The sequence below is a fragment of the Halichoerus grypus genome, chromosome 6, assembly GCF_964656455.1.
Source record: "Halichoerus grypus chromosome 6, mHalGry1.hap1.1, whole genome shotgun sequence".
Taxonomy (NCBI): Eukaryota; Metazoa; Chordata; class Mammalia; order Carnivora; family Phocidae; genus Halichoerus; species Halichoerus grypus.
This window is the reverse complement of record NC_135717.1, coordinates 4,566,112-4,590,245: the sequence shown is the minus strand read 5'-3', so window position 1 is coordinate 4,590,245 and position 24,134 is coordinate 4,566,112. Positions and strand designations below refer to the sequence as shown.

The window sequence follows — 24,134 nt, the reverse complement described above, 5'->3', positions numbered from 1 at the left end:
CCCGTTTCCCGATCTGGGCTTCATGGAAGCCCCCGCATTTGACATCTGGAGGGACTTCTAAGAGACCCCTTACGCCTTCCATCATGGCTCACCTCGAACTTGCTCATGAACTCTGCGAAGATGCCAAAGAAGGCCTCGGAGGTGGTGGCTTTGGAGTCCTCGCCGAAAAAGGCCAGCGCCCTGCCCAGCTCCTCCATGGCCTCGCGCTGCAGCCCGTCCAGGGCCCGCAGCACCGGCTGGGCCGTCTCTAGGAAGGACTGATCGGCCTCCGTTAAGGAAACCGCCAGGTGCCCTCGGGTTCCCTAGCTGCCCGGCTCCCGCCTGCCCTGTGCCCCGTGCTCAGCCGGGAACTGGGCTGTGTCCAGGGGCTCCAGTGCCTTGGCACACTGCCCTCTCAGTTCTCCCGGAGCCTGCCGCATCCAGCGCAGCCCCAAGGCCGTCCACTTGCCTTCTCTGTAGGGCAGCCCTCTCCCCACCCTGGGCTCTTCTCAGATGCCATGACCCCCTCCTCCAACACCCACTTACAGTGGCCCCCTGGCACTCTCTTGGCTTTGATCTCTCCCTTTTTTTTTTTTCCCTGTAGCCTTCGTCCCTAACTGTGCCCAGTGGCAACGTGCCCCTCTCCTGACTGCCTTTGGCTGGCCAAGGCCTGGCAGGTCACTCCCTTTATCTTGTGACCTAAACCTGGGCTCTCCTGCCCACGAGGACAGATGGGGCAAGGCAGCGGCTTTTGGACAGTCAAAAAAGCTCCTCTTCAGTTACACAGACTTGGTGTAAGTGCTTGGCTTCTAAATCACCAGGATGGACCCTCTGCCGGGACCCCCGGACCCACCCACAGCAGCCTCTGCCCAGAATCTCTGCCGGGACACGGGGTCTGCGGTGGCCGCTGGAGTGACAGCTAGTTCTACTTGGCTACCCCAGGGTCCACCCTGGTGCTCGGACAGGCTGCTCACTGGATACCGTCATGACCACGGCAAACTTGTCCTCACTGGAGGGGGACATACTCTCGCAGGCAGCCTGTATCTCACTGATGGTGCCATGGAGGTCAGCCAGGTCACTGGTCAGGGCCCGTTGGTTCACTGTAGGGAAGGGAACAGAGCCGCATGAGCACTGACCTCCCAGCCCAGGACAGCAACGCCTCTGCTTCCACGCCCACTGCCCATCCACTCAGCCTACCTTTGGCAGCCAGGGGCACAGTGGGCAGGTCCTGAGCAAAGCCCAGGAGTTCTGGAAAGTGCTGGCTCAGCGATTTGGCAAGGATGTGCAGGAATGTGGACTTCCCATCCACAGTCTTGGTGGAGTTGAGCTGCAAGTGATGCCCAACATACATGCTCCTCAAGGACCCCATCAGATTCCTGATCACATGGGTCTGGGTACTCTTGGCCCCACTTCTCCTGGACTGTGGCAGCAATTCCTGGCCCTTGACACTCACCAACTCCAAAGTTGCTAGTATTCCTCACTGTGAAGCTCTGCTGGGATGCCCAAAGGCCTCCCCAAGGCGTTCGGAGGTTCCCTGGCCCAGATCTTTGAGACACCGCCCCCTGCTCCCACCCAGGAACCAGCCCATAGCCACCAGCTAGAGGAGGTCACCAGGTGTCCTGTCCTTGGGAGCATGCCCTTGTCGGCAGATATAGTCCAAGATTTTCTGACCTCTGGGGGAGCACCACTCACATATCTTCGCTCTTGTGGTTTTCGGGAACCATCTGTGACCCATCTGTGCCTCAGACATCCTAAAACATTCATATCTACAAATGGAATTTTTCTTCCTCTCTTTTTAAAACAACGAAAGGTACCCTGGGGAAAGGTCCCAGAAAGAGCGGGAAGGCTGGATATTCGCGCTGTCCTTTTTCAGATCCTAGATTTTTTTGGGGGTAGGACAGCTTGGCAGTGGTGGTGGTATTAAGGGCACAGAACCTACTGGGTGGGATTCCCTCCTTCTTCCTGGAGTCTTCTCTCCCTGGCCCCCCCACATTCCCTTTTTCCAGATCCTGAGGTTCGGCTTGGAAAAGCCCCCACCCCAACCTTTACAGCAGTTACATCCTGGCCTTCGGGCAGCCAGCTTTTCCTCCTGGGGGAGGGGCCCTCCGTGGTCCTGATATTCTCTCCTCTCCTCTGCCACAACTTGGGTTGGGCCTGGCCTTCCCAGCCTTGACGGTAGAGCAAGCTCATCAATTACTGCCAACTGGTCCCCTCACCTCTGTCAGGAAGTTGATCTTGAAGCCTGTGGTCTTGTTGGTTTTGGGCTGTCCATCGTTGAGATAGTTGCCCATGGCCAACACAAACTGTGGAAAGGAAGATGGACCGTTCCTGCCCAGGTCCTCGCCCCACCCCCTGGAACCACTCTCAGGATGGGTCTCCAGACTGGAAGCCCCGGGGGGGGGGTGACCAGAGAGGGGGTGCACCCTGACCTCCAGGATCTTGGCGAGCTTCCGGCTGTTCTTGAGCTCAAGGGATGCCTGGCGCAAGCACTCTAGGCTGCCCCGGATCTCCTCTGTTTTCTCTTGTAGGGTGGCTTGGAAGTGGAGGCTGCGCAAGCGGGTTTTGTATTCGGGAACCGATAGCATCTGTCACCAAGGCAAGGCCAGGATTCACCCGCCCCACCAGGGGACCCACCGACCCACCGCAGCCTGGGGTGGGGCTCAGCTGGCTGCCGGACATTCCCTCAAGAAAAATAAGCACAACCCCAACGTAAGCACAAAAAATAAGCTCAATCCCCTCTACCTTGGGCCCCAGGTGGGAACTGGCCGTTAAAGGTGTAACACTGGGACTCAGAGGCGCGACGCAGTGGCGGTAGGGGAGCGGGACCCACGAAGCCCCGGTCACAACGAGAGCCCTGACGGAGGCGGCCGAGGCCGCTGGGCAGCACCCCCTGACCCCCGGCGGCCGTCACGGCCGCAGCACCTGCAGGACGAACTGGTCCGGCTCGCTGAGGCGGCCGGGCGCCTCGCGGAAAGCCTGGTAGCGCTGCTCCTCGTCGGCGTCGGGCGCGAAGAGCAGCAGCTGCGCCAGGTGCGCGGGCTCCAGGCGCCGGGGCTCCATGCTCATGAGCACCTGCCGCAGCTCCGCGGGGCTCAGCTTCAGGTGAGCCAGCAGGATGGCTGCGGGCGGGGCCGCGAGGGTGAGCCGGGGGCGGGGCCAGGCGGGCGGTGGGCGGGGCCCAGAAGTTCCCCGGGGCGACTGGGTGGAGCCTGGGAGGGGCAAGGAACCTGGGCGGGGCAGGAGCCGGCCCAGAGGTGGAGAGGGTCCTTCCCACGGCCGAATAAAGGTGAGGGCAATTGTTCTCGAAGGGACACACCTAGATACGGGTGGGGCCTGTGGGAGTGGAGCTGGAAACGGGGGAGGAGACCGCGAGCGGGAGAGTAAGCGATGGCTGGAGGCGTGGCCAGGACCCGGGAGCCCCTCACACGTGGGGGCGGGGCCAAGGAGGGACGGGGCCCGAGAGGGTGGAGGCTGCACCTGGGTGGGATCTAGGACCCGAGAAGCCGCCTTCACCCAGCCGGTGTCGGGCCCCCAAGACCTAATGTGTCATCCACACAAATGGATCCAAAGCTCTGCGGCCCAGAGAGAGGGCCGCCTCCTGTCCCCCACAACCCCTGGGACTCCCCAACCCCTCACAGGTGTTGTAGGCCTTCTTGTGAGACAGGATCTCCACCACCTCTTTCTTCCTGAAGGGCTCAGGCCCAGGCACCGGCTCTGGAAGGGAAAATGGTTTAATGAGAGGAGGCTAGGCTGGTGGGAGGGCCCAAGAGGGGGTGGCCACACCTACCAGCCCAGACAACCCCTGATACGGCCTTAACTGAATCAGCTCCAGGTGTCCCCAGTCCCCTCCTTCCTCAGTCTCCCACTCAGGGACTCTCCGGCCTGTGTAACATACTCAGCATGCATGGTGGGTGCCTCTCCCCCATCCTCTCTCCCCTGGGCCCTTGGGGTTGAGCTGCCCAAGGAAGGTGAACCAACCACCTCTCCACCTTGCAGATGCTTCCTGGATGGACAAGGCCTCTCTCTTCCATCCTGCAACCACCTTCCACACACAGTATCCCTGGCAGCCTGGCCCCACCTAACGACTCTAGGGAGATACCCAGAGAAGGGCGGGGACGACAGAGAGATTGGAGGGGACATCTAGTTGGCTAGATATGGATGCCTCCTCCCTTATTCTGGCTGTGTGACTTTGAGCAAATTATCTAGCCTCTCTGTGCCTCTTCATCAGGAAGTTAGGGCAATCACAGTCCCTACCTCATAGAATTGTCACAGGATTAATTTAGAAACGGGGGTGTCTGGCATTTGGTGAGCATGCAATAAATACCAGCTACTATGATTATCTCCACTTTCAGATGGGAAATCTGAAGCTCTGAGAGGTTAAATAACTCAGGGACACAGGAAGTAAATGGCAGTCAGTGCAGACCTCTGGGACTCTAAGCCCTGGGATGCCACAGAAGGCAGCAGGTGGGCTTCCATAGAGGGCCTGGTATGAGGGTTCCCCCAGGGCCCTAAGGCCACTCACTAGCAGGTTTCTGGGTGCCAAAGTGGAGCTCCAAATCGAGATATTTCACCATGTCGCTCAACTTGTCATAGTCAGAATCTTCCCCGAGCTGCAATGGGCGGGGGGGGGGGGGGGGGGAGGTTCAGGGGGATGAGGAACACTGGCAGCTGGACTGCCATCCTCCCCCCAGACCCCCCATCCTCTAAGCCACCTGGGGAGCTACCGAGGGAGAGCCCTCATCAGGCCCTGGGAGAAACTTGAGGACCAGAAGAGACTGCAGGAGAAGCTAAATCATCCAAGTGATGAGGCGGTGAGCCGCCTCCTCGTGGGCCGCCTCCTCGTGAGGTCAATAAGGCACACACACCTGGAACACTCCATGCAGGAGGCAGCAAGTTGCACTGGAGCAGGGGGATCAAGGGACTGCAAAGGGGCTGCAGCCAACCAAGGGGGCTTAAGGAGGTGGCTGAGAGGCCTGGCCCTGTCTTGAGGGGTCCTTTGCAGGGGGTGAGTTCACCGGAGCTGCCCTGGGCTTCCAATGCTGGGGGAATGGAAGCAGGGAAATGCCAGGGGCTAGAAACTGGACAGGGTCTTGTCTTCAGTGCTGCTGCCCAGGCCAGCCTCCCCTGGTACAGGGCACCCCCAGGCCCCCGGTCACCTACCTGACCCCAGATGGTGCCTTCCGAGTTCTCCACCTGCTCCCATCGCAGGCGCTTGACGCTCATGTGGCTGGTCTCACTTCGGCGGTGGCCCAGGCCCCGGGACAGCATGGGGGGTGCACAGGGCACCGGTGGGGGCAGGGGTGGCGGGGGCGGGGGAGGGACTGGGTGGCTGAGTTGGGTGAGGGGCTTGGCCAGCACCTGAGCAGGGCCCCGGGGACCATCAGAGGTGCGGGAGCTGGGCTTGGGGTCATGGAAGGGCAGAGGTGGTGGAGGCGGGGGGCTGAGCGGGGGTGGGGGGATGTGGTCAGAGATGGAGGAGTAGGTCAGGGAGCTGCCTTCCTCACTGCTGCTGATGCACTCACTAGCGCTGCTCCGTTCATTGGTCACAAAGCTTCCCTGGTCATCGTGGAAGCTCATCTGCCAGGCGCAGAGCAAGGTGAGGGAGGGTGGGATAGCCTGGGGCAGGGGGTGGGCTAGCTGGGGACAAGGACAGGCTAGTCTGGTGGGATAGCCTGAGGCTGTGGGTAGGATGGCCTGACAAGTAGTCTGGGAGAAGGAATGGGGTAACCTGAGACAAGGAATATGGGACAGCCTTGAGTGAGCGGTGTTACAGCTGAGTCAAAGGGTGGGATAGCTCAGCCAGGGAGTGGGGTAGCCTGGGACAGATTCTAGGATGGACTGGGGCAGGGAGAGGAGTAGCCTGGGGCAGATCCCAAGGGCAACAGGCCTCTTGCAGGAGCCCTGTTCCCCTTCCAGACCCCCCATGTCACACCTGGGCCCCTGGCCCTCCACATCTGCTGGCATGTGCTCACCTCCTCATAATCATTCTCAGGGCTCAGGAAATCATCCACGACAGTGACCCGGGGGCCCAGCTGCTCACTCAGCACATCCAGGAAGCGGTCAGTATCCCGGCTTCGCACGGGGCGGGAGAAAGTGAAGAGCTTCCTGCGGCTCGGCGGGCGGGCAGGGTCCGGGCTGGGGGGACTGTCGGAGCGGATGGGCCCGGGGTCTGGCTGTGGGGACGGCGCCCTGCTGCTGTCCAGGCTGGCGTAGGGGTGGGACTCAGAGCTGCTGGGGGAGGCCAGGCCCCCTGAACACAGTGGGTAGTAGCAGGGGGAGGGCAGGAGCTGCTCGCTGGGCCACGAGACGCTGGACAGGGTCCTGGGCCCTGGGGTGTGGGATCAAGTGTGAGGACCCTTCTTCAGTCAGTACCTGGGTTCCAGGTGCAGGCTGGAGGGGAGGGGCCTGGGGCAGGTTGGCTTTGTCCCTGCGCACCTTCCTTTCCCTCTCTGGATACAGCACAAGAAGACCCTAGATGACCCTTCCACCCCAGGCCCTTCCCTGAGGGAAATCAAAGGTCAGAGTAGGTGAGGGGGAACACTACTTAGCCCCAGGAGAAGCCAGACCCCTGCTCATCTTGGAAGGGACTTTGGGGTCCCTTCAACTTTCAACAACTGAAAGGGCAGAGGAGCCTTCTCCAGGTCCCAGATCAAGGATCATGAGGCACCTCCCACACCCAACAGGTCCTTGGCTAACAGGAACGGTGCCCAGGGGTCCTGCCTTCTGAACTGCAGAGAAACGATCTTCCTAGCTGTGCCATTCACAGAGCAATGCATGCACTTAATCGTTGATCCAACAGCCACAGGCTCACCTGGGGCCCCTTTGGGGGAGGACCTCTGCTTTTCTAAATCTGCAGTAGGGGTAAGGATCAGAGGGGGGCATGCGAAGGCCTGTGACAACTCTGACCTCTATGGACCTTTGCCATGCAGGCTGCTGAGGTTCCCCACAACTCAATCATGTGGTCATGGAGCAAAGGGGAGGCTCCAAGGATGTGCCCCAGATGGGGGCAACACCCAGACAGATAGCCCAGAGGCCAGAGGCCAGTGCTGCTCCCAGGAACCAGGGCTGGCTGAGCCCCTACCTGCTGGGCCTGCCGGGCTGGGCCCTGGTGGGGAGGCACGGGATCTGGACGTGGTCCCCACCTTCCCTTTGAAGCTGCTGTTCAGTCTGGACTCGAGCTCCGCATAGACGGCTGACATCTTCAGGGAGAGGAGGCCAGGGTGAGTCCAGCCCACCGTTACCTCCTCCATGAGGCCCTCATATGGCCTCAGAGGCCAGGCCTGGGTGATCTGGGGGGCAGGCATCTGCCCCAGCCCCATGGGACACCTATGCCCAGGAGTCACATGAACCACCAGGAGGGTAGACAATGGGGTCTCACCATCTTAGGATTGGGGGTCTCGGGGAGGGACGTGCCATCGCCCGCCTGGCGCTCGCCTGGGATTAGAGGAAGAGGCATCTCGGGGCAGTCGCCGGGACCTGCCAGGGGAATCGGGGAGGGTGGAGTCCACCATGGGGAGATCTAGTAACCCCTCTGAGCTCTAAGGCTTGGGTTCCAGCCCAGGCCCCATGGGCAGCCATCAAGAAAGAACCAGCAAGCCCCGTAGCCCCAGGAGGGCCATCACTCAGCCCTGCCCAACCTGTTCTTGGGCACTTCTCCTCCCACCAACCCCATTCTGCAGGCGGGAAGACCGAGCCCTGGTGGCACCCTCACACACTGTCCCGCCTTTCAGGCCAGAGCCTCACCACAACTGAGGCTGGCCTCCAGGCCCTGGGACCGGAGGCTGCGGCGGCACATGGACGAGGCTCTCAGGGAGCTCCGCCGCTGCAGCTCGGGCTCGGGCTCGGGCTCGGGCTCCAGGTCCAGCTCGGGCTCCGGCTCTGCAGTGTGACATGAACAGGAGATGGGCCCCTTGTCCTCTCAGCCAGACAAAGGGCCTCCAAACACAGGAGGGGTGAGGCAACCACTGTCTGCACCAATCTGTGACCCCAGGCCCTGCCTCCCATGTGGCCTGAGATGGAAGATTCTGGGTCTAGGCAGACATATGGAACATCCGCTGGCCAGCCTATACTCTGAGCCTCTTGCTAAAACCTTTGAGCTTCCCCCAGCACACTGTGGGTCCCCAGGACGAGGGATGGTGGGCAGCCGAGGGCCAGCTCACGGGAGATGTGTAGGCCGCGACGCAGCAGGTGCAGAGGGCCTAGAACAAGTGCACAGTGTCTGGCCCACTTCCGATTCCTGTGGCCTAAATGGTGAAGTGCATGGTTTTCTGGGCACGTGGGGCCCGCTGTAAGAGGTGGGCAGCAGTGGGAGGCTGAGGCCGCACATGGCCCGGCAGGCCCTAGTGGGCGTCTGTGTGCCTCAAGGCCCAGCAGCCAGGCCCGACCTGGCTGTGTCCTCGCCCTCCAGCTCTATGGATGGCAACCACGTGAATTTCTTGATCTGCGACATGTTTCTTGGCGTGCAGTGCACAGCCATTGAGACCACTCCCGTTTTGTGGGTACAAAGCCAGGGATTCCGGGCGGATAGGTGGGGTGTCTAAAGTCTAAGGTAATGTGGCAGATGCTACTTAAGCATCGAGCGGGGAAGGCACATTTGTGGGGCCAAGTGTGCGACCGGCCTGGGTGCGCCCGGCATGTGTCTGCAGGCTTCCAGGGGCGCATCTGTCTGTGGGAGAGGCCCAGGTCGGCTGTCATCTGAGGACAGGGGTCTGGCTCTTCACTGGGTGGGCTGGGCAGGGGGAGAGGCTGCTTACCTGTCATGGCCGTGTAGCCCAGGAAACATGCAATTTTCTCCTGGCAGAGCTCCTGCTCCTCGTAAGTCAGCAGCTGGTAGATGAACTGCCAGAGAACTTGTTTGGCAGGTGTGTCCAGCACCGGGTAGACGTCCACGATGAGGGTGTCAATGTTCCTGGGGGAGGGTGCAGGAGCAAGGCGTTCATGACTCAGGGGCTCACCATGGGGGGGAGGGAGAGATGGACAAGGGGGCTCTTCCAGGCCACAGAACCCACCCCTGCCAAGACAGAGAAGTGGGGAAGGTAGGAAGGCAGGCTCTGGCGATGGGCTCCCCTCCCCCCGATTCAAATCCTGGCTCTGCCACTTACCAGCCAAGTGACCTTTCTCAAGTTACTTAATTCCCCTGTGCCTCAGTTTCCTCTTCTGTAAAATGTGCATAAAAATAGCATCTACCTCACAGAGTCGCTATATGATGAAAACACACAGAGTGTATTGGGTAAACCAACTCACTATAGCAGAGATTGGCAAATGATGGCCCGCGGCCCAAAATCTGGCCCACCTTCTGTTTTTGTAAAAAAAAGTTTTATTGGAACACAGCCATGACTGGGTGTTTACATATTGTCTATGGCTGTTTTCGAGCTACAACGGCAGGGTTGAATAGTTTCTATGGAGACCATATGGCCCACAAAGCCTAAAATATTTACTATGTGGCCCTTTGTAGAAGTAGTTTGCTGATCCTTGCATTATATGAGAAAATAAAACTAACACCACACATAAGGATGAACTCTAGGTGGATAAAAAACAAAGTATGAAAAATACAATGGTAAAATTAATAGAAGACAGTGTAGGAGAATATTTTTTGGCCTAGGGGTAGGGAAGGAGTTCTTAAAATTTCAAAAGCCAAAGCCATAAGGCCCAAAACATATTGAATTTGATTTTATAAAAGCAAGCATATCTGTTCAAAGAAGCCCAACTTGGACACAATGATATTAGATATAACAGAAGTAGTAACAAGTAACAAATGGGAGAAGATGTTTGCAATGTCTAAAATCAACAAGGACTCAGTATCTAAAATATACAAGGAACTCCTGCAAATCAACAAGAACAAAAAAGCCCAGTAAAATGAAAATGGGCAAAGGGTCTAAACAGGTAATCTAGAGATAAAGAAACAGAAAAGACTGACAAGGATATTCAAAGATGTTTAAAATAGTCATTTCAAAACCCCAAATAAAATAAGACGTCACTTTATGCCTAAAAGACTAGCATGAGTAGAAAGCTGGATGGTGCCCAGTGTTGGTGAGGACGTGGGGATGGGGAGCCCAGGTGCACTGCAGGTGAGAGACAGCAGTGCTCTGGGAAGCAATTTTGGATGACCTAGTCAAATTAAATAAACAAATACCTTAATGTCCAGCAATGCAGCTCTTAGATATAAATTCCAAATGAATTGTACACAGCACCACGGGGAAATGTGCACCATGATGTTCATCACTGCTATCAAGATGGAAGAGAGTGGTGACAAGCCTGTGTCTGTCACTGGCAGGTAAACAGATCAGACCTGGACCCTTGATCCACAGGAATTTGGCTGTAGTTGTAAACAATGTATTACATGTACACGAGCAACATGGACAGATCTAAACACATAGGGTTTGGTGGGAAAAAAAGTCACAGAATGTGCACAGGATAGCCACAATTCTAATGTAGACCAAAAATACATCCCATGGGAGGCACCTGGCTGGCCCCATAGGAAAAGCATTTGACTCTTGATCTCAGGGTCATGAGTTCGAGCCCCATATTGGGTGTGGAGATTACTTAAATAAATGAAACTTAAAAAAAAAAACAAAAAACACATCCTACAAAACAGCAATGCCCACACTTCAAGAACACGTCAGACAAAAGGAGCCCTGTTAAACTCATCGGACTGGTGACCTTGGGAAGGGGAGGGACACAGAAGAGGGAGTGGAGCTAAAAGGGAAGGAAAGGTGGAGACAAGCCAAGTGTCCATCACGGATGAATGGACAGACAACATGTGGTCTATCCACGCAATGGAATGTTATTTGGCCATGAAAAAGGGAAGAAGTAGATGCTATCACTTGGATGAACATTGAAAACATGATGTTGAGTGAAAGAAGCCAGACATCAAAGCCCACATACTATAGGATCCTATTCACATGAAAGCCCAGAATAGGGAAAGCCACAGAGACACTAAAGTAGATTCGTGGTTGTTGTTGGGGGGGGGGGGATGTGCAGGGGAGGAAGGGGCAGAAGAGGAGGGGGTGATAGTGAAGAGCTGCAGGGTTTCTTTTTGAGTGAACATGTTCAAAAACTGAGTGTGGTGATGGGTGCACAGATTTGTCAATTAAAATCCAGTGCACTGTACGTAGGGTGTGTGAATTATACCTCAATAAAGCTGTTTAAAAAAAAAAGGAAAAGGGCGTGAACGGGTTAGGGGTTTGCACAGACCATGACAATGACCCTACGGACCCAGGAGTGTGACAGACGCAGGCTGCTGCTACTCAGGTACAAAAAGGAAGACACCAAACCAACCCCAACAGGCTCAGTGGCCGGTGGCAAACGCCCACGGGCTAGTAGTCCTGTGACCTTCCCACAAACAACTTTGCAGAGGTCACTGCTTCACTTGACAGAGGCTAGGTCACGTGGCTAGGGGGTTTCAGAGTCAGGGTTGGTGGTAGGGCACCTTGACTGCCCACCACCCGGGGGCCCCTGGTACCAGCGGCTGCTTTCTCTGAGTCTCTCCCAGGAGGCACAGGCAGGGAGACCCGAATGGTGAGTCTGAGCAGGATTTGGGGCCCACCCAGGGCAGCTCCCACCACCGCTCTGGCCCAGCCACCTGTGCTGGAAGAAGCTCTCAAGGGCCCGGCAGACCCCATAGCGCTCGGGAGGCGTGAGTAGGTGCTCCAGCTGCTGGCTGAAGGTCCTCCCCTGCACCCGGATGCTGGAGGGCAGGATCTCTGCCACCCACTGCAGGGAGGTGAGCGCCGAGGACGGGTTGGGGGAATCCAAGGAATCGGAGTCTGTCGGGGCCACAGGCAGGAGAGACACAGGTGACCCAGCATCCCGGGTCAGATGCGGTTTCTCTGGCAGCTGGGGTGAGTGCTGGGCATTGGGAGGCACACCTACTGCCCGGAGCTGGGGACGGGGATGGGACAGCCCCAGGCAGGGCCCTGAGGCTGCCCCACTGGAATCTACAGCCCCACCTGGGGAGAGAAGCTGCAGGGTTGGGGGAAAAGCAGAGTCCTCTGCAGACTTGTAAGTCCCACATGTGGAGGCCCTGGCAGGGTCTCTGTGGGCCACAAAGCCAAGTGGCCGTGGGCGTCTCACCGCTGGCGAATGGGACGAGCCCCTCCTCCACCACCAGTGTGGGCATCGCGCCACTGCCTTGAAGCATGGATACCACCTTGTCATGGGAGCAGTTCCTGCCAGGAAGAGATGGCCCAGGAGGGCCTGACCAGGATGAGCGATGTCCACGGCCACCCACCAGATCTCCCTGTCCAGCCTGTGGAGGCTGCTCAGCAGTGCACAGCAGCCGGGGTCCTGCCTCTCCTGCTCATTTATCTTCTCTGCAGGAGAAGCTCCAGGCCCAGGACAAGCTGGACACTTCTGGGTGCAGAGGGGTTGTGCCCATGTCAGCCCTAGGCAGGGCTCCCCCTCAAGGGCAAGACACTCATGGTCCATTTAATTCTGTGTTGCCTGGGAACCTGGTTGGCTCAGCCGGTAGAGCATGTGACTCTTGATCTTGGGGTTGTAAGTTCAAGCCCCACGTTGGGTGTAGAGATTACTTAAAAATAAAATCTTTAAAAACAAAAACAGGGACACCTGGGTGGCTCAGGTCATGATCCCAGGGTCTTGGGACCGAGCTCCCTGCTCGGCAGGAAGCCTGTTTCTCCCTCTCCCCCTCCCCCTGCTTGTGTTCCTGCTCTCGCTCTCTCTCTCCCTCTGTCAAATAAATAAATAAAATCTTTTTTAAAAAAGAGTCCTTTAAAAAAATAAAATAAAAAAATAAAAACAAAAACGAAACAGCAACAACAAAAAACCCTCTGTGTCCCTTGCATGGAGCTGGGGTATTTTCTAGTTGGAAGGCTAAACTGACATCCTGTCTAGTCTGAGGGTACAGATTCAAGAGATCCCATAGGAAGAGGGGCAGATCCTGGGGACAAACTGGTCATAGGAGATCGGGACCACGGCCTAGGTGTCCCAAGAGCCAGGAGTCTCAGAGGATGGTTTGTCACCAAGCTTTGATGTCCCCAGTAGCCTCTGACCTCATGTCCAGTCCATTGAGGAAGAGGATCCGGTCGCCTGACTTGAGGGACGCATTGTCAGCCGGGCTCCCTAGAAGCCAGAAGAGAGCATGTGCTGGTCAGCTGGGCAGGGCTGCACTCTGTGAACCCATTTTACAGGTGCCAAATGGGATGAGTGGCCAAGGAGAGCCAAATTCAGGCCAGCAGATCCCACATTAGACCCAGCACCCCTCTGCTCTCAGCTGCTCTGAGCAGCGAGTGAGCCCCTGGGTGGGGGTGGGAGGGTTTGGGGCTCAGTGTGGACCGCTGGTCAGCCCTGAGCTGTTGGAGAAGGGGGAAAAATAAAGAAGGTCTTGGGAGCCATCTGTGCACCTGCTGAGAAGCCCGCTCCATACTGTTCTCTGCCCCACCCATAACGGCTCACATCCTAGATTCCTCTGTGCCTTTGTCATCAGGAGAAAATGCACCTGCCTACAGGGAGGGAGCTTCCTCCCCCAGGCTGGGAAACATGGTGTATTAATCATGCTTGTTTGTTTCTGTACTTCCTGAGGCTTTGGCATCTTGGGGCCGTTGCTGACCCTGGAAACACTGCCCTTCGGTGGCTAGCCAAGCCCTACGTGGTAAATAACTGGCTCTGAAGAGTGCCTCTTGTCTGCAAACCAACCAGTCCAGAGCCCACACCCAACGCCCCTCCCTATGGAGCTCTCACACCCTGGGCCAGGACTGCGCCCTGCCCTAAGCTCCCAGGGCCAGGTACCTGCAGACTGACTGGGGACAGCTCCTATGCCTCAGAGCCTGCTCCAACTAATCCTGTACCTGCTCAGCCTGCCTTGCCCTATCCCTCCCCCGTGTGGCCACGCCCCCTCCTCTTGGGAGCTGTGAGGGACAAACTCTTTTTCCAATGGCCATCATCTCCTGATCTGTTGGCCTCACCATACCCGAATAATAATGGTAAAACCTGCGTTTTAAACACACAGGAGCAGCTGATTCTCTGCCCTGGTGGCGCTGAAGGTCAGACCCAACCCCGTACCAAACACCTAGGGATGGGGCTGGTAGTTTACTCCTGTGGATGCTCTTGTGGATGTCTGCCTCTTTTGTCAGCTGTTCCTCTAAATCTGATTGGGAAACAAGTGGGGTAAGTGACAAATGCCTAAAGAAAATGTACTCTCAGATTGTGAGGCACTCTCTCAGGCTGTGGGTACTGTCAGGGGAGGAAGAGAGATGCTCAGGGAAGACCTGCTGGGGAAGGGGAGTCCTTCCTCCCTACCCCCAGACTGAAGAGGCGGGGAGGGGAGAGGTGATGGTGGTGATGAATCCAACCTGGCCTGTCTGGAAGCTTGGGCCAGCCTGGGGTGGAAGGGCCAGAGGGTTTGTAGCTGGGGATTCAAGATCACTGGATCAGGAGTCAGGAAATCCCAGGTTCTGGTCCTTGCTTTGCCAGGGCCTCTAAAGGCCTCAGTTTCCCCATCTGTAAAAGCTCTCACTGAAGCATCCGTTTGGCTTCCCATGACAAGGAAGGCATGGGGTTACCAGCCTGGAGGCTAGGTTGGGGAGAATAGCACCCCTGGATCTTAAACATGGCCCCAGGCAAAGTATCCCTGGCTGCACCCCACATGGGGTGGTGGGAACTGGTGGTGCTCGTGGTGGCACAGTTGGAAGAGACAAAGAGGAGAGATGACTCCTTTCTAGAGGACCAACGTGGGCCTTTTCCCTACAACACTGGGTCAACAACTTAGTAATGCACAAATCCGAGGAGAACTACAACATATCAGTCATCAGGATTCGGTCTTAAAATGATCTGATGGCTGGAACAACGATGCAAAGGCACTAAGGCACTTTCCTGGAGATCAGAAGATGTCCAACCCACAAATCCCTGCACTGGAGGTGTGAGATGAGGGAGGGTAGAAAGGACTCAGCAATGGGGATGTGTCACCAGGAGCATCATCCACAGGTGCTGGGAGGGTATGGGTGCAGGACAGAGAGAGTGGGTGACCCGGGTGACCCGGTGGTTACCAGGAGGGAGAGTTCAGTTTAGCACCAGGAGACATTTCTGCCCCACAGAGACCTTCCACAGTGGAATGTGCTGCCACAGGAAGAAATGAGTTTCTCTCCACGCTCCCCCCCCCCCCCACCCACCCTGGAGAGGCAGGAAGGAAGAATTCCTGCACGGAGAAGGCTCTGCTTTCTTCAAGATGTCACCATTCCAGGAGCAAAAAGAAGCAGGCTGGGTGGGGGCAGGAAGAGAGTCCAGATTGGGGGTAGGGGACTGGATAGTGGGCAGAGGCCCTGAGGGCCTGATGCCTCTCTGAGTCTGGCCTGCCCAGCAAGTGCCAAGTTCCCAGTGGGCACTCCACACAGGGTGCAGCCTGGGTAGGTGTCAGGTGTGTCCTGGCTCCCCCAGTGTCTGGGGCAGTGCCCTCAGCCCTCCCTGGGGACATAGGAAAGGTCTGGATGGAGAACTTGGCTCTCTTGGCTCAAAGGTGACCCTGAACTTGGAGGGGGTTTGCCCCAACTTGGATGTCCCCTCTGGGATACTTAGAGGACACGGACTACATGAGGTTAGAACCTGGGGGCAGAGCCGGGGGTGGGGGGAGACGGGCTACTTAGTATGGGCCTAAGAGGGTCCTTCACCCCATCCTGGAGAACCCGCCCACCCCTCACCAGGCAGGACAGACTCGATCCAGACAGGCCCATGACCGCGCAGCGTGAAGCCGAAGCTCTTGTTGCCCTTGTAGACTCGGACTGTCCTGGGGAGAAAGAAGGGGTGGGGTGGGGGGCTGGCAGCGTGCCCTGCCCTGGGGAGAGGGAGGCTGGGGGGCGTAGGGGATAGAGATGTCCCGTGTCCTGCTCCCCTTAATCTCTCCTGACCCCCACCCCCAGGTGTCCACGCCCCGACCCCGCGCCCTCTGCCCAGATCTTCATGCCAGCCCACTGACTAGGTCCGCGGCCCGTGCCCGCGCGCCCCGGGTACCTGCGCGTGCCCCCCGGGCCCGCGCGGCCGCCCAGCAGCGAGGCAGCCTTGCGCGGGGGCGGCTCGTCGGGGCGGCGCGGGGCGGCGCTGGCGCGAGTGGACACCAGGAGGCGCTCGGGGCGCTCCTCGCTGCGGCTCCGGCGCAGCCGCTGTGCGCCCTGAGCCCTCCGGGCGCGGCACAGCTTGCCCAGCAGACCCTGCGACACCACCTCGTCGAAGCGCGCCCGGTGCTTCTTGGGGATGAAGATCCTGCCGGCGAGGACCGCAGAGTCGGGGCGCGCCCCCAGACCGCGCCCCGATCGTGCCAAACCGCGGCCTAAAGGCTCCTTCTTGCGGGCGCCGCCCTAGGCTCTCGCGCCCCTACACAGGGGTAACAGGGGAATCAGCAGCCGGCACTCCAGTCTCCCCCCTCGGTGTCGGAACTTGTGCCCCAACTGGCCTGGGCCACACCAGAACCACGGTGCCCGGCTCTCCACCTCGGGAAAGTCACAATGGGACCATCCCCATTGCTGTGGCCTTGGGGAACCTCAATGCCCCCAAAGCCCGTCCGTGCACCTGTTCCTCCTCCTGCCTCCCTCTTCCCATTTCTGGCCTCTCCCCTACGCCCTCATTTCATGCCCTTGCACCTGCCCAGCCAAAGCCAGCCAGGGATCCCTGGCCACCCATCTTTTTACCTGATTCCAGGCAGCTCTGGTGGAAAAAAATGAAGCCACAGCCTGGCCGGGACCAGACTTCCCCCGGACCCTCATCACACGCCCGCCTTCCTGCTCGCTTCTCTGGCCAGCCCTTTCTCCGGCTGCCGCCTCAGAATCTGCCAGGACTGCCACGTCCAGTCCTACCTCTTACACTCTTGCCCCTGCTGTTGTCCTTGCCCCACACACTCTCTCCGTTTCCTGGCTACACTGGGCTCGCCCTTCAACACCCAGCGCTGGCCTTCCTTCAGTTCAATCCCACATGCTTCAGTAAGACCCTGCTGTCCGTGCCCTTGGGGTCAAAGCTGAAGGCACTGTGGTTCCTGTTCTCAGAGGACGAAGTGGTGAGAGGCAGTGGGGAGGCTTGGTTGGACTCTGTGTGGGGTCTACACCCTGGGATGATTCCCTGGTGCCTGTGGGTGTCTCCTGCGAGGCTGGAAGCTCTCTGAGGGCTAGTCTGTGGCTTGGCTGGGAGCCACAGTGACCGGTCAGGGTTTGACACAGGGGACTCAGTGACTCAGTAAACAGAGGGCCCACCAACAGCACAGCCATACCTCCCAGTAATGGCACAGTTAATATCCTGGTGGACTCCCCTGTCCGTGGCAGAGGATCCGGGGGGCTCAGAGGAGATCTGTAACTTTCCAGGTGACACAGCTTGGCCAGAAGGCCAGCCTCTGAGCCTCGGCACTGTGGCAGGACTCTGCTGAGGGCCTCTGAAGTTCTGGTGTCTAGTGAGGCCTCCCTGGCCGCATCCCAATGTTCCCTTCCATGTTCTCTGGACCAGGAGCCAGTGCCAAGGGCATGGTGGGGAAGAGGGAGGAAGATGGGAACAATGGTTCTGCAGCCAGCTGAAATACAACCCCTCTGAGGTCATCCAGTGGCCCCCAATCGGTTTCCCTGACCTCTGTGCGTAGGATTAATAAGACCAGGCAGGCAGAATAAGCTGCCTGGTGGGAGGGAAGAGATGTGGGTCCTCCAGGAGGAGGGTGCATCAGGGTTGCCCCTCAGTGAGCTCTGCTCCAGGTCTGAACGTTCTAGGTGACCAGGAGGCCAAAATGAAAGGTCTGCTCAACTCCTCTAGGAGCATTCTGGCCTGATGCTCATCCTTGTCCACCCACAGCGATTCCCGAAAATCTAGAGCCTCAGCCTCATTCCCCAAATGGTCACTCAAGGTCTCTGGAGCCTGACACCTCCATCTGCCTGACCCACACATTCCCCACACCCTCCCAGACCCACCACATGCCTCATGCCCAGGCAAAGGAGGGATGACAAGCCAGAAATTGTCCACCTCACACTTTGGGCTCCAGCCCCAGGCTCCAGAAGGCCCTAGGTCCAACCTGGGCAGGGGCCAGATGACCATTCCAGCTCCACCCTCCAGCAGCAATTAGAAAAGACCTCCCGCCACCCCCCACCCCCGCCCCAGGGTGGTAACCATGGTGAGTCACCAACTGCACAGGTGGGAGAAGATTGGTGGCCTTTTCTCTGCTTGGTGTCCTTGGGACTAAGCCAGAGGCCAAGGCTGCCTTGTGAGGCCAGATGCCCTTCCTGGCCTGTGTTGGCCCTCCATGCAGCTCAGTCTGGCCAGGCACCCCAGCCCTGGGTCTGCTCTGAAACCACTAACCCAGGACAGCCAGGCACAATGGGGCCTCGTGGACCACTGTGGCAGATCACTGCTCCTCTGACCCTGACAGCATGGCTGCCCCAGGACTCCCAGGTCCCTGCCATGCCAACAGGCTTCTCTGAGACCACAGGACGCTTCCCTGGCCACACAATGACGTTCCAGTCAGTCAGTTCTGTTCCCTCTGCCTGGTGGGGTCAGGCGTAAATCCGTGTCCAGATTCCTCCTAGGGGCTGCCCTAGGGTCCTCTCTCTCTACCACATTCCCTGCCTCGGCTCTCTGGCCAGTTCCCTCGACCTGCCCAATTGTAGGAAGGAAAGAGAGCTTTTCAGTCCCAGCCCTTGGTCCCCCCTCCGATCCCCATCCCGACCCCCAGGGACGCATGCAGGTTCCAGGCATCCAACGCGGGGAACTCGCCCCCTTGTGCCGGGTGGGTGTCCACCTCAGTGCCCCAGCCCCACCCCTTCTCAGGCCGCCCGAGGCGGGTCCGCCGCGCCTAGGGCGCACAGTTCCCGGGGGCGCGGAGCGCGGTAAGGAAACTACCGAAAGTGCCGAGAGAAGCCCTGGTCCTTCCCCATCTGGAGCCGGCGACGGCGGCGTGGCAGGTGCCGACAGGCAGGGGTGGCTGAACCCGCGAGCAGAGCGAGGGCGCCGCGACTCCACGAGTCACTGCCGGGCGAGCGCACTCGCCCCCTCCCGAGCCCGCCCGGCCCGCGGCCCGGCGCCCGCCCCCTCCGGTGGCCCCGCCCCGCCCCGCCCCCACAGGGGACCCTACAGCTAGCTCCGGGGGAACTGGGGGCGGTTCAGAGCTGTCAACGCTGCTTCCTCTCCGCTCCCTCCGTCAGTCCCTCCCCAGGTGTCTCGCCTCCTACCTCGGGCCGGGGCGCCCAGGTCCCCTGCACCGTGGCGAGTCCCGGCCCCTGGCTGCAGCGAGACTGAACCCCAAGGTTCGGAAGGAGCCCCGACTTTCTTTTGTAGAGCATGGGAAGGCTTTCCGGAGGGCGTGGCCTTTGCGCTAGGTTTCAGGGAGTGGGTCGGCGAGGGGAAGCCCCCCTCACCTACCCGGGGGGAAGCGCTAATCAAGAAGCGGTTAGTGAGGGAGGCCTTGAAGGCCATTGCCACTGCCAGCCGCTGAGACTGAACTGGGGGGGGGGGGAGGGTCTAAGGATTTAAAGAGAGGAGGAGGGACCCCAGAGGTTTTGGTGCACCAGGGGAGTGCTTGAGGCTGGGAGGGGAAGAGGGAAGGGTTTGGGGTGGGACGAGGTGAGATTCTGGAATCACAGAGGAAAGGAGATCTATGAGATCTGGTGAATGAGTGGAAATGAGGAGGGGCAGCTGGGCTGGGGCAACTCCCAAGTGGGGGGGTGGACGGAGGGCCTCCTACTGGGAGAGAGGGAGCTAAGGGGAGAAGAGGGGGATGACAAGAAAGGGAGTTTGGACCCTTCCTCTGGCTCTGGGGCTGCTACTCCCAGAAGTCAGAGCAGGAGTAGACCCCAGGGAACCCACTGTGTTGTCCTTTTCTCCCTGATCCTGTCCCGCTTGCCTGCGGGAAAGGGCACATAGATACCGGGAGCCAGCCCAGGACTTCCTGAGCAGGGGCTCCTGGGGGGACATCAGCACAAGGCTCTTTCCTCACCAGGAGTTGGCCATTACCCAGACAGACAGGAGCTGCAGAGACAGAAAACCCTGGGACCCTCCCTCTGTCCCAGTCACTGGGAGAAAGGGACATCTTACGTGGTTCTGCCTACAGGTTCCTGCAGCCAGTCAGACCTGGTGCTCAGTTCAGACCACGCTGCCCAACACACCTCAGCCCCGCGTTCCTGGCCCAGCAAGACCACCACCCTCCCATGATCAGCCAGGGCTGCTTTTCTCCCCTGCAGCAACAGCAAGCCAGAACCAGAACGCATGCCGCATCCTCCCAGGCCTGTCCTCAGCCCTGCCAGGGAGAGAAATGCCTGAAAACTCTACAGTGATACGGCTCTCTGACATCTGCAAGGCCACAGCCGTCCCATCATGACAGAGCCACTTCGGGTACTTTGGTCCTGGGTGCGACGGCCCAGCATCCAGAACCAGGCCAGCCCAAAGGCTACGAAGACTGTCCACCTCACTGTGGGCAGAGGAGGAGTGAGCATGGAGCAAATGCTCATGCCTGCATCCGGACAGAGGCAGAAGTGCACACACTGCCTTGGGGCCCGGTGTCCTTGTCATCCCCTATCCCTGTCCCTGTCTGTCCACACTGCACGGCACCCCTCTGTCCCAGCGCCCCAGTACACAGGGAAGGCATCAGAAGGGGAGAGCAGCTGGTGCATCAGATAGCCCAAGACAACGGGGGGGGGGCGGGTTGGGGTCAAGCAACAGATGGAGTTTGCTGAAGTGCCCGCCCCCGCAAGAGGGTGCTACCAAAGGCAGATCACTCTGGGGCGGAAGCTCTCAGTTGGGGATTTTGCCCCCCAGAGGACATTTGGCACTAGCTGGAGACAGTTTTGACTGACGCTGCTAAACATCCTACAACACACAGGCCAACTCCCAACCACAGAGGATTATCGGGCCCCAAGTGTCAAAAGTGCCATGGCTGAGAAACCTGCTCTAGGGAGAAAGACACCTTCCGTAGGGGAAGCCCACACTAACTGAGCACATACCATGTCCCACGGTTTCATAGAGTTCTCCCGATCACTTTGTATTATGGTGTCTCCGACACTGGTCCCTAAAGCAGAGGAGGATGGAGGGGGTACAGCGGTTCCCTCGCACCCTCCCCCCATTCTCAGCTAATCTCTTTTCTGTGTCCTGTTGGCAGGGTCCATTTCTGTGATTGCCTACCAAGCACTCTGCTGGGAACACGTAAGGATGACCCACCCGTTTTACAGACAGACTGTAGAGGTCAATGAACCTGCTCAAGGTTGCACAGCCCGTGAGTGGACTTGGGGGTCCGACCGAGGTCTGTGGGGATTCCGGACCCCAGCTTCCTCCAGCACTGTCCCTGCGCTTCCTTCTCCTCCCACCCGCCGGCTCCTCCCTCTCCTTCCAGATTTCCTGAAACCCCCAAGACCACACAGCTGCCTTTGCTTTCCTGCTCCCTCCTAACCACGTCACACTTCCCAAGCTGCCTGGCCTGGCCTGGCCTAATTAGAAAGTCATTTTGTCACTTCATCAAACTCGGATCCCTTTGGGGATAGACCCAAATTAAGCTCTGAGCTGCAGGGTGAACTGCCGTCATGGAGGAAGATGAGACCCTTTGCTTCCATTACCACCACTGACCCAAATCTTACGCTCACAGCAGCACTGTCCAAGAGAACTTTCTTCGATGATGAATACGTTCTAAAGGTGCACCGTCCTGCACTGTGGCCACGAGTCATATGTGGCTAGTGAGACTGAGAAGCTGAATTTCAAATCTGATTTAGTAGTCATTAAATTTAATCTTAAAAAGCCACGTGTGGCTACCGCGCTTCATGGTCTCACTGCTCCTTCTTTCTCCCCGAGCCTTCCGATTTGGCCACTGGGACCACCTCTCGGAGGCCACACAGTGACTTGGGTGGGTTCCAGCCTCTGCCAAGCTCACACACACACACACACACATGCACACGCATGCACACACATGCACACACACAGCTCCACGCACTGTTTGCGCTCACTCTCATGTAAACCCTGTCTCTCCTCAGTGGGGTATCCTAAGGCCAAAACTGTCGCTCTTTGTGGCCACCCATCCTAGGCAAGGTGGTTCCAGCCTGGTACTGTCGTGTACTCAGTGTTGGGTACAGAGTGGCACCACTCGCCGTGGCAGCGTCCACTTCTGTGGCTAGATGCCTGGCCCCGATGAACTCGTCTTAGGGTCTGTCTCTCCACCCCATAGGACATCCTGCCAGACAGACTCTGAGGGTCACTGAGCCACAGCAGTGGCACCTGCTGCCTCCTCCAGGGAGCCTACCCCTATTGCCACCCTGCTAAGTTAGCCCTGGGCTGCTGGCACTCAGCCCTCAGAATCACAGATGACTGTATACCTGTGATTCCTCCCTGCCCCCTGAGAGCTCTCCCCTAGAAAGTTCTGCATGGGGATCGCTATTGCAACCCTGGAACCCAGCATCTGGGCCACCAGAGCCTGGGGGTGGGGGTGGGGAGATGGAGGGGAAGGAGGTGGGGGTTGGGGTGGCTGAAGCCACACTGCCAAGGTACCCCTCTCCCTGCAGAGCCCAGCTGGGCGCCGCCCCCCCTCCAGCATCCTCCCCAATTTTCCTGTCGCACTTGACACGCGCTGACAATAGAGGTTGCTGTTTCATCCTCCCCAGCAGTGCCCCGGGGATGCTGCGGGGACCGGGCATCCCCCGGTGTCCAGGGTTCCCGCTTCCCAGGCTCTAAATCCAGCACGCCCAAGGGGGCGCCTCCCCCACCCTGCTCTTCCTGACCCGCTGCCGGCGGTCGCTTGGGGACAAACTGCAGACGGGAAAGCAGGCGTGGGGAGGCAGACAGGCTGTCCTGGGAAGCAGAGGCGACACAGACCGAAGCCAGGGCAGCTCCGAAGGGAGATGAGGAGAATCGAGAGGGCCTCCAGCTGAGTCCGGCTGCTAGCAGCCTTGCGACACGCGCATGCCAACTTCCCAGGGGACAGCCAGCCGCCCGCGCCCCTGGCCCAGCCCTGGTAGAGATGGATGGGGTGGGGGGCTGTCCATCCATCACGCGCCCCACCCCCCCACACCCCCCCAACCCCCCCCCCCCCCCCCCCGGCCCCGGGAGCCCTCAGCACCAGCGCATCATCTCCACTGCAAATTAGGCTGTAGGAATAACTTTTTTTTCCTCTCTGGATTTTCGTAGCAAGGGGCAGGCCCCTAACTCACCCCAGGCAGCTCATGGTGACCTCTTTCGGTGGCCTTCTGTGCTCAGCTGCTGAGCCAAGCCGCTGCGCCCGCCCGGGCTTTGGGGGTGGGGGGGTGGTGGTGGCCAGCCCCGTCCCTGACATTGGCCAGGCCCAGAGGGAGGGGCAGGCTGCGGGGTGAATGGCAGCAAGGGGAGGGGGCAGGCTGAGCCCAGGAAGGGGGAGGGGGGAGGAGTCTCAGGCCCTGGAGGCACGGTGAGGAGAGAAAGGCACCCCCACCCAGGATCCCGACAGGGAAGGCCTCACTCAGGCCCAGTGGGGGCCTGATCAAGGCTGTGCCGTGCAGGGCAGTGATGCCCCGGCAGGAAAGTGGGTGGGTGTGTGTGGGGGGGGCTTGGGAGATTCAGGGGCCACTCCAAGTGTCAACTCACCAGGAATTTTTTTTCCTAAAGGATAAACTTACAGGGTCCAAAGCTGAGCAGAAGAACAGAAAGTGCACAGCTGGTGGGTTCACAGTCCTGTGACAGCCACTCATTAGCTGTGTGACTTTTGGGCCAGCCTCTTAACCTCTCTGAGCCTCAGTTTGCTTGCGGGAAATGGGGATAATAATAGCACCGAGATGATCCAGCCAGAGAGTGCTCCTCTAGGGCCCTGGCGATGCCAGCACACAGCTGTCATCATCAAAGGGCAGAGAGCACACACTGTTTCTAGCGCGGGGATGTCCTTTCCGCAGGAGGTGGGTCCTCTCTGCAGCCTGTCCCAGCCCAGCATCTAGCAGCCCTTCTGTTCTCACTCACAGCGATGCCCTGGGAGTGGGTCGGTATTGGGGCCCCATCCGGTAGCAGGATGCGCAGTGCCGGGGGTGGTGGTGGGAGAGTGGGCACCCCCGGGCGAGACACACCCTGCCTGCCCCTCCCTCCCCGCAACCGGGGTACCTGAGGTTGTCCAGGAGTGGCGTGCGGGCCTCGCGGGGCAGCTCCAGGGTGAGCGCCCACACCAGGTCATCTACCCGCTGCTCGGCCGCAAACCGCTTCAGGGCGGCGAACACCCGTTCCTTGGCAGTCGGCTGGTCCCCCAAGAT

The 24,134-nt window shown here is 58.8% G+C and overlaps 1 protein-coding gene and 1 long non-coding RNA gene across 2 annotated transcripts in view; one reads left to right on the top strand and one right to left on the bottom strand.

Moving 5' to 3' along the window:
• Positions 1-23,143, bottom strand: part of GRID2IP (Grid2 interacting protein) — a 28,497-nt gene extending 5,354 nt beyond the window's left edge. Inside the window, exons 1-20 of the mRNA XM_078074306.1 lie at positions 23,076-23,143; positions 15,940-16,188; positions 15,630-15,715; positions 12,990-13,059; positions 12,052-12,146; positions 11,561-11,744; positions 8,733-8,887; positions 7,723-7,857; positions 7,358-7,455; positions 7,061-7,178; positions 5,952-6,307; positions 5,140-5,556; positions 4,502-4,589; positions 3,616-3,693; positions 2,902-3,098; positions 2,409-2,564; positions 2,196-2,282; positions 1,177-1,306; positions 961-1,079; positions 93-257 (exon numbers count right to left, since the gene is read on the bottom strand). Of these exons, the coding sequence (XP_077930432.1) occupies positions 93-257; positions 961-1,079; positions 1,177-1,306; positions 2,196-2,282; positions 2,409-2,564; positions 2,902-3,098; positions 3,616-3,693; positions 4,502-4,589; positions 5,140-5,556; positions 5,952-6,307; positions 7,061-7,178; positions 7,358-7,455; positions 7,723-7,857; positions 8,733-8,887; positions 11,561-11,744; positions 12,052-12,146; positions 12,990-13,059; positions 15,630-15,715; positions 15,940-16,188; positions 23,076-23,089 (2,997 nt within the window). The 5' untranslated portion in view covers positions 23,090-23,143. The remainder of the gene's footprint in view (positions 1-92; positions 258-960; positions 1,080-1,176; positions 1,307-2,195; positions 2,283-2,408; positions 2,565-2,901; positions 3,099-3,615; positions 3,694-4,501; positions 4,590-5,139; positions 5,557-5,951; positions 6,308-7,060; positions 7,179-7,357; positions 7,456-7,722; positions 7,858-8,732; positions 8,888-11,560; positions 11,745-12,051; positions 12,147-12,989; positions 13,060-15,629; positions 15,716-15,939; positions 16,189-23,075) is intronic.
• On the top strand, positions 6,018-21,528 carry LOC144382204 (uncharacterized). The gene is made up of 3 exons (XR_013448672.1): positions 6,018-6,038; positions 13,946-13,979; positions 21,044-21,528. It is a non-coding gene; the product is annotated as an uncharacterized LOC144382204 (long non-coding RNA).
• Positions 23,144-24,134: the final 991 nt, after the last annotated feature.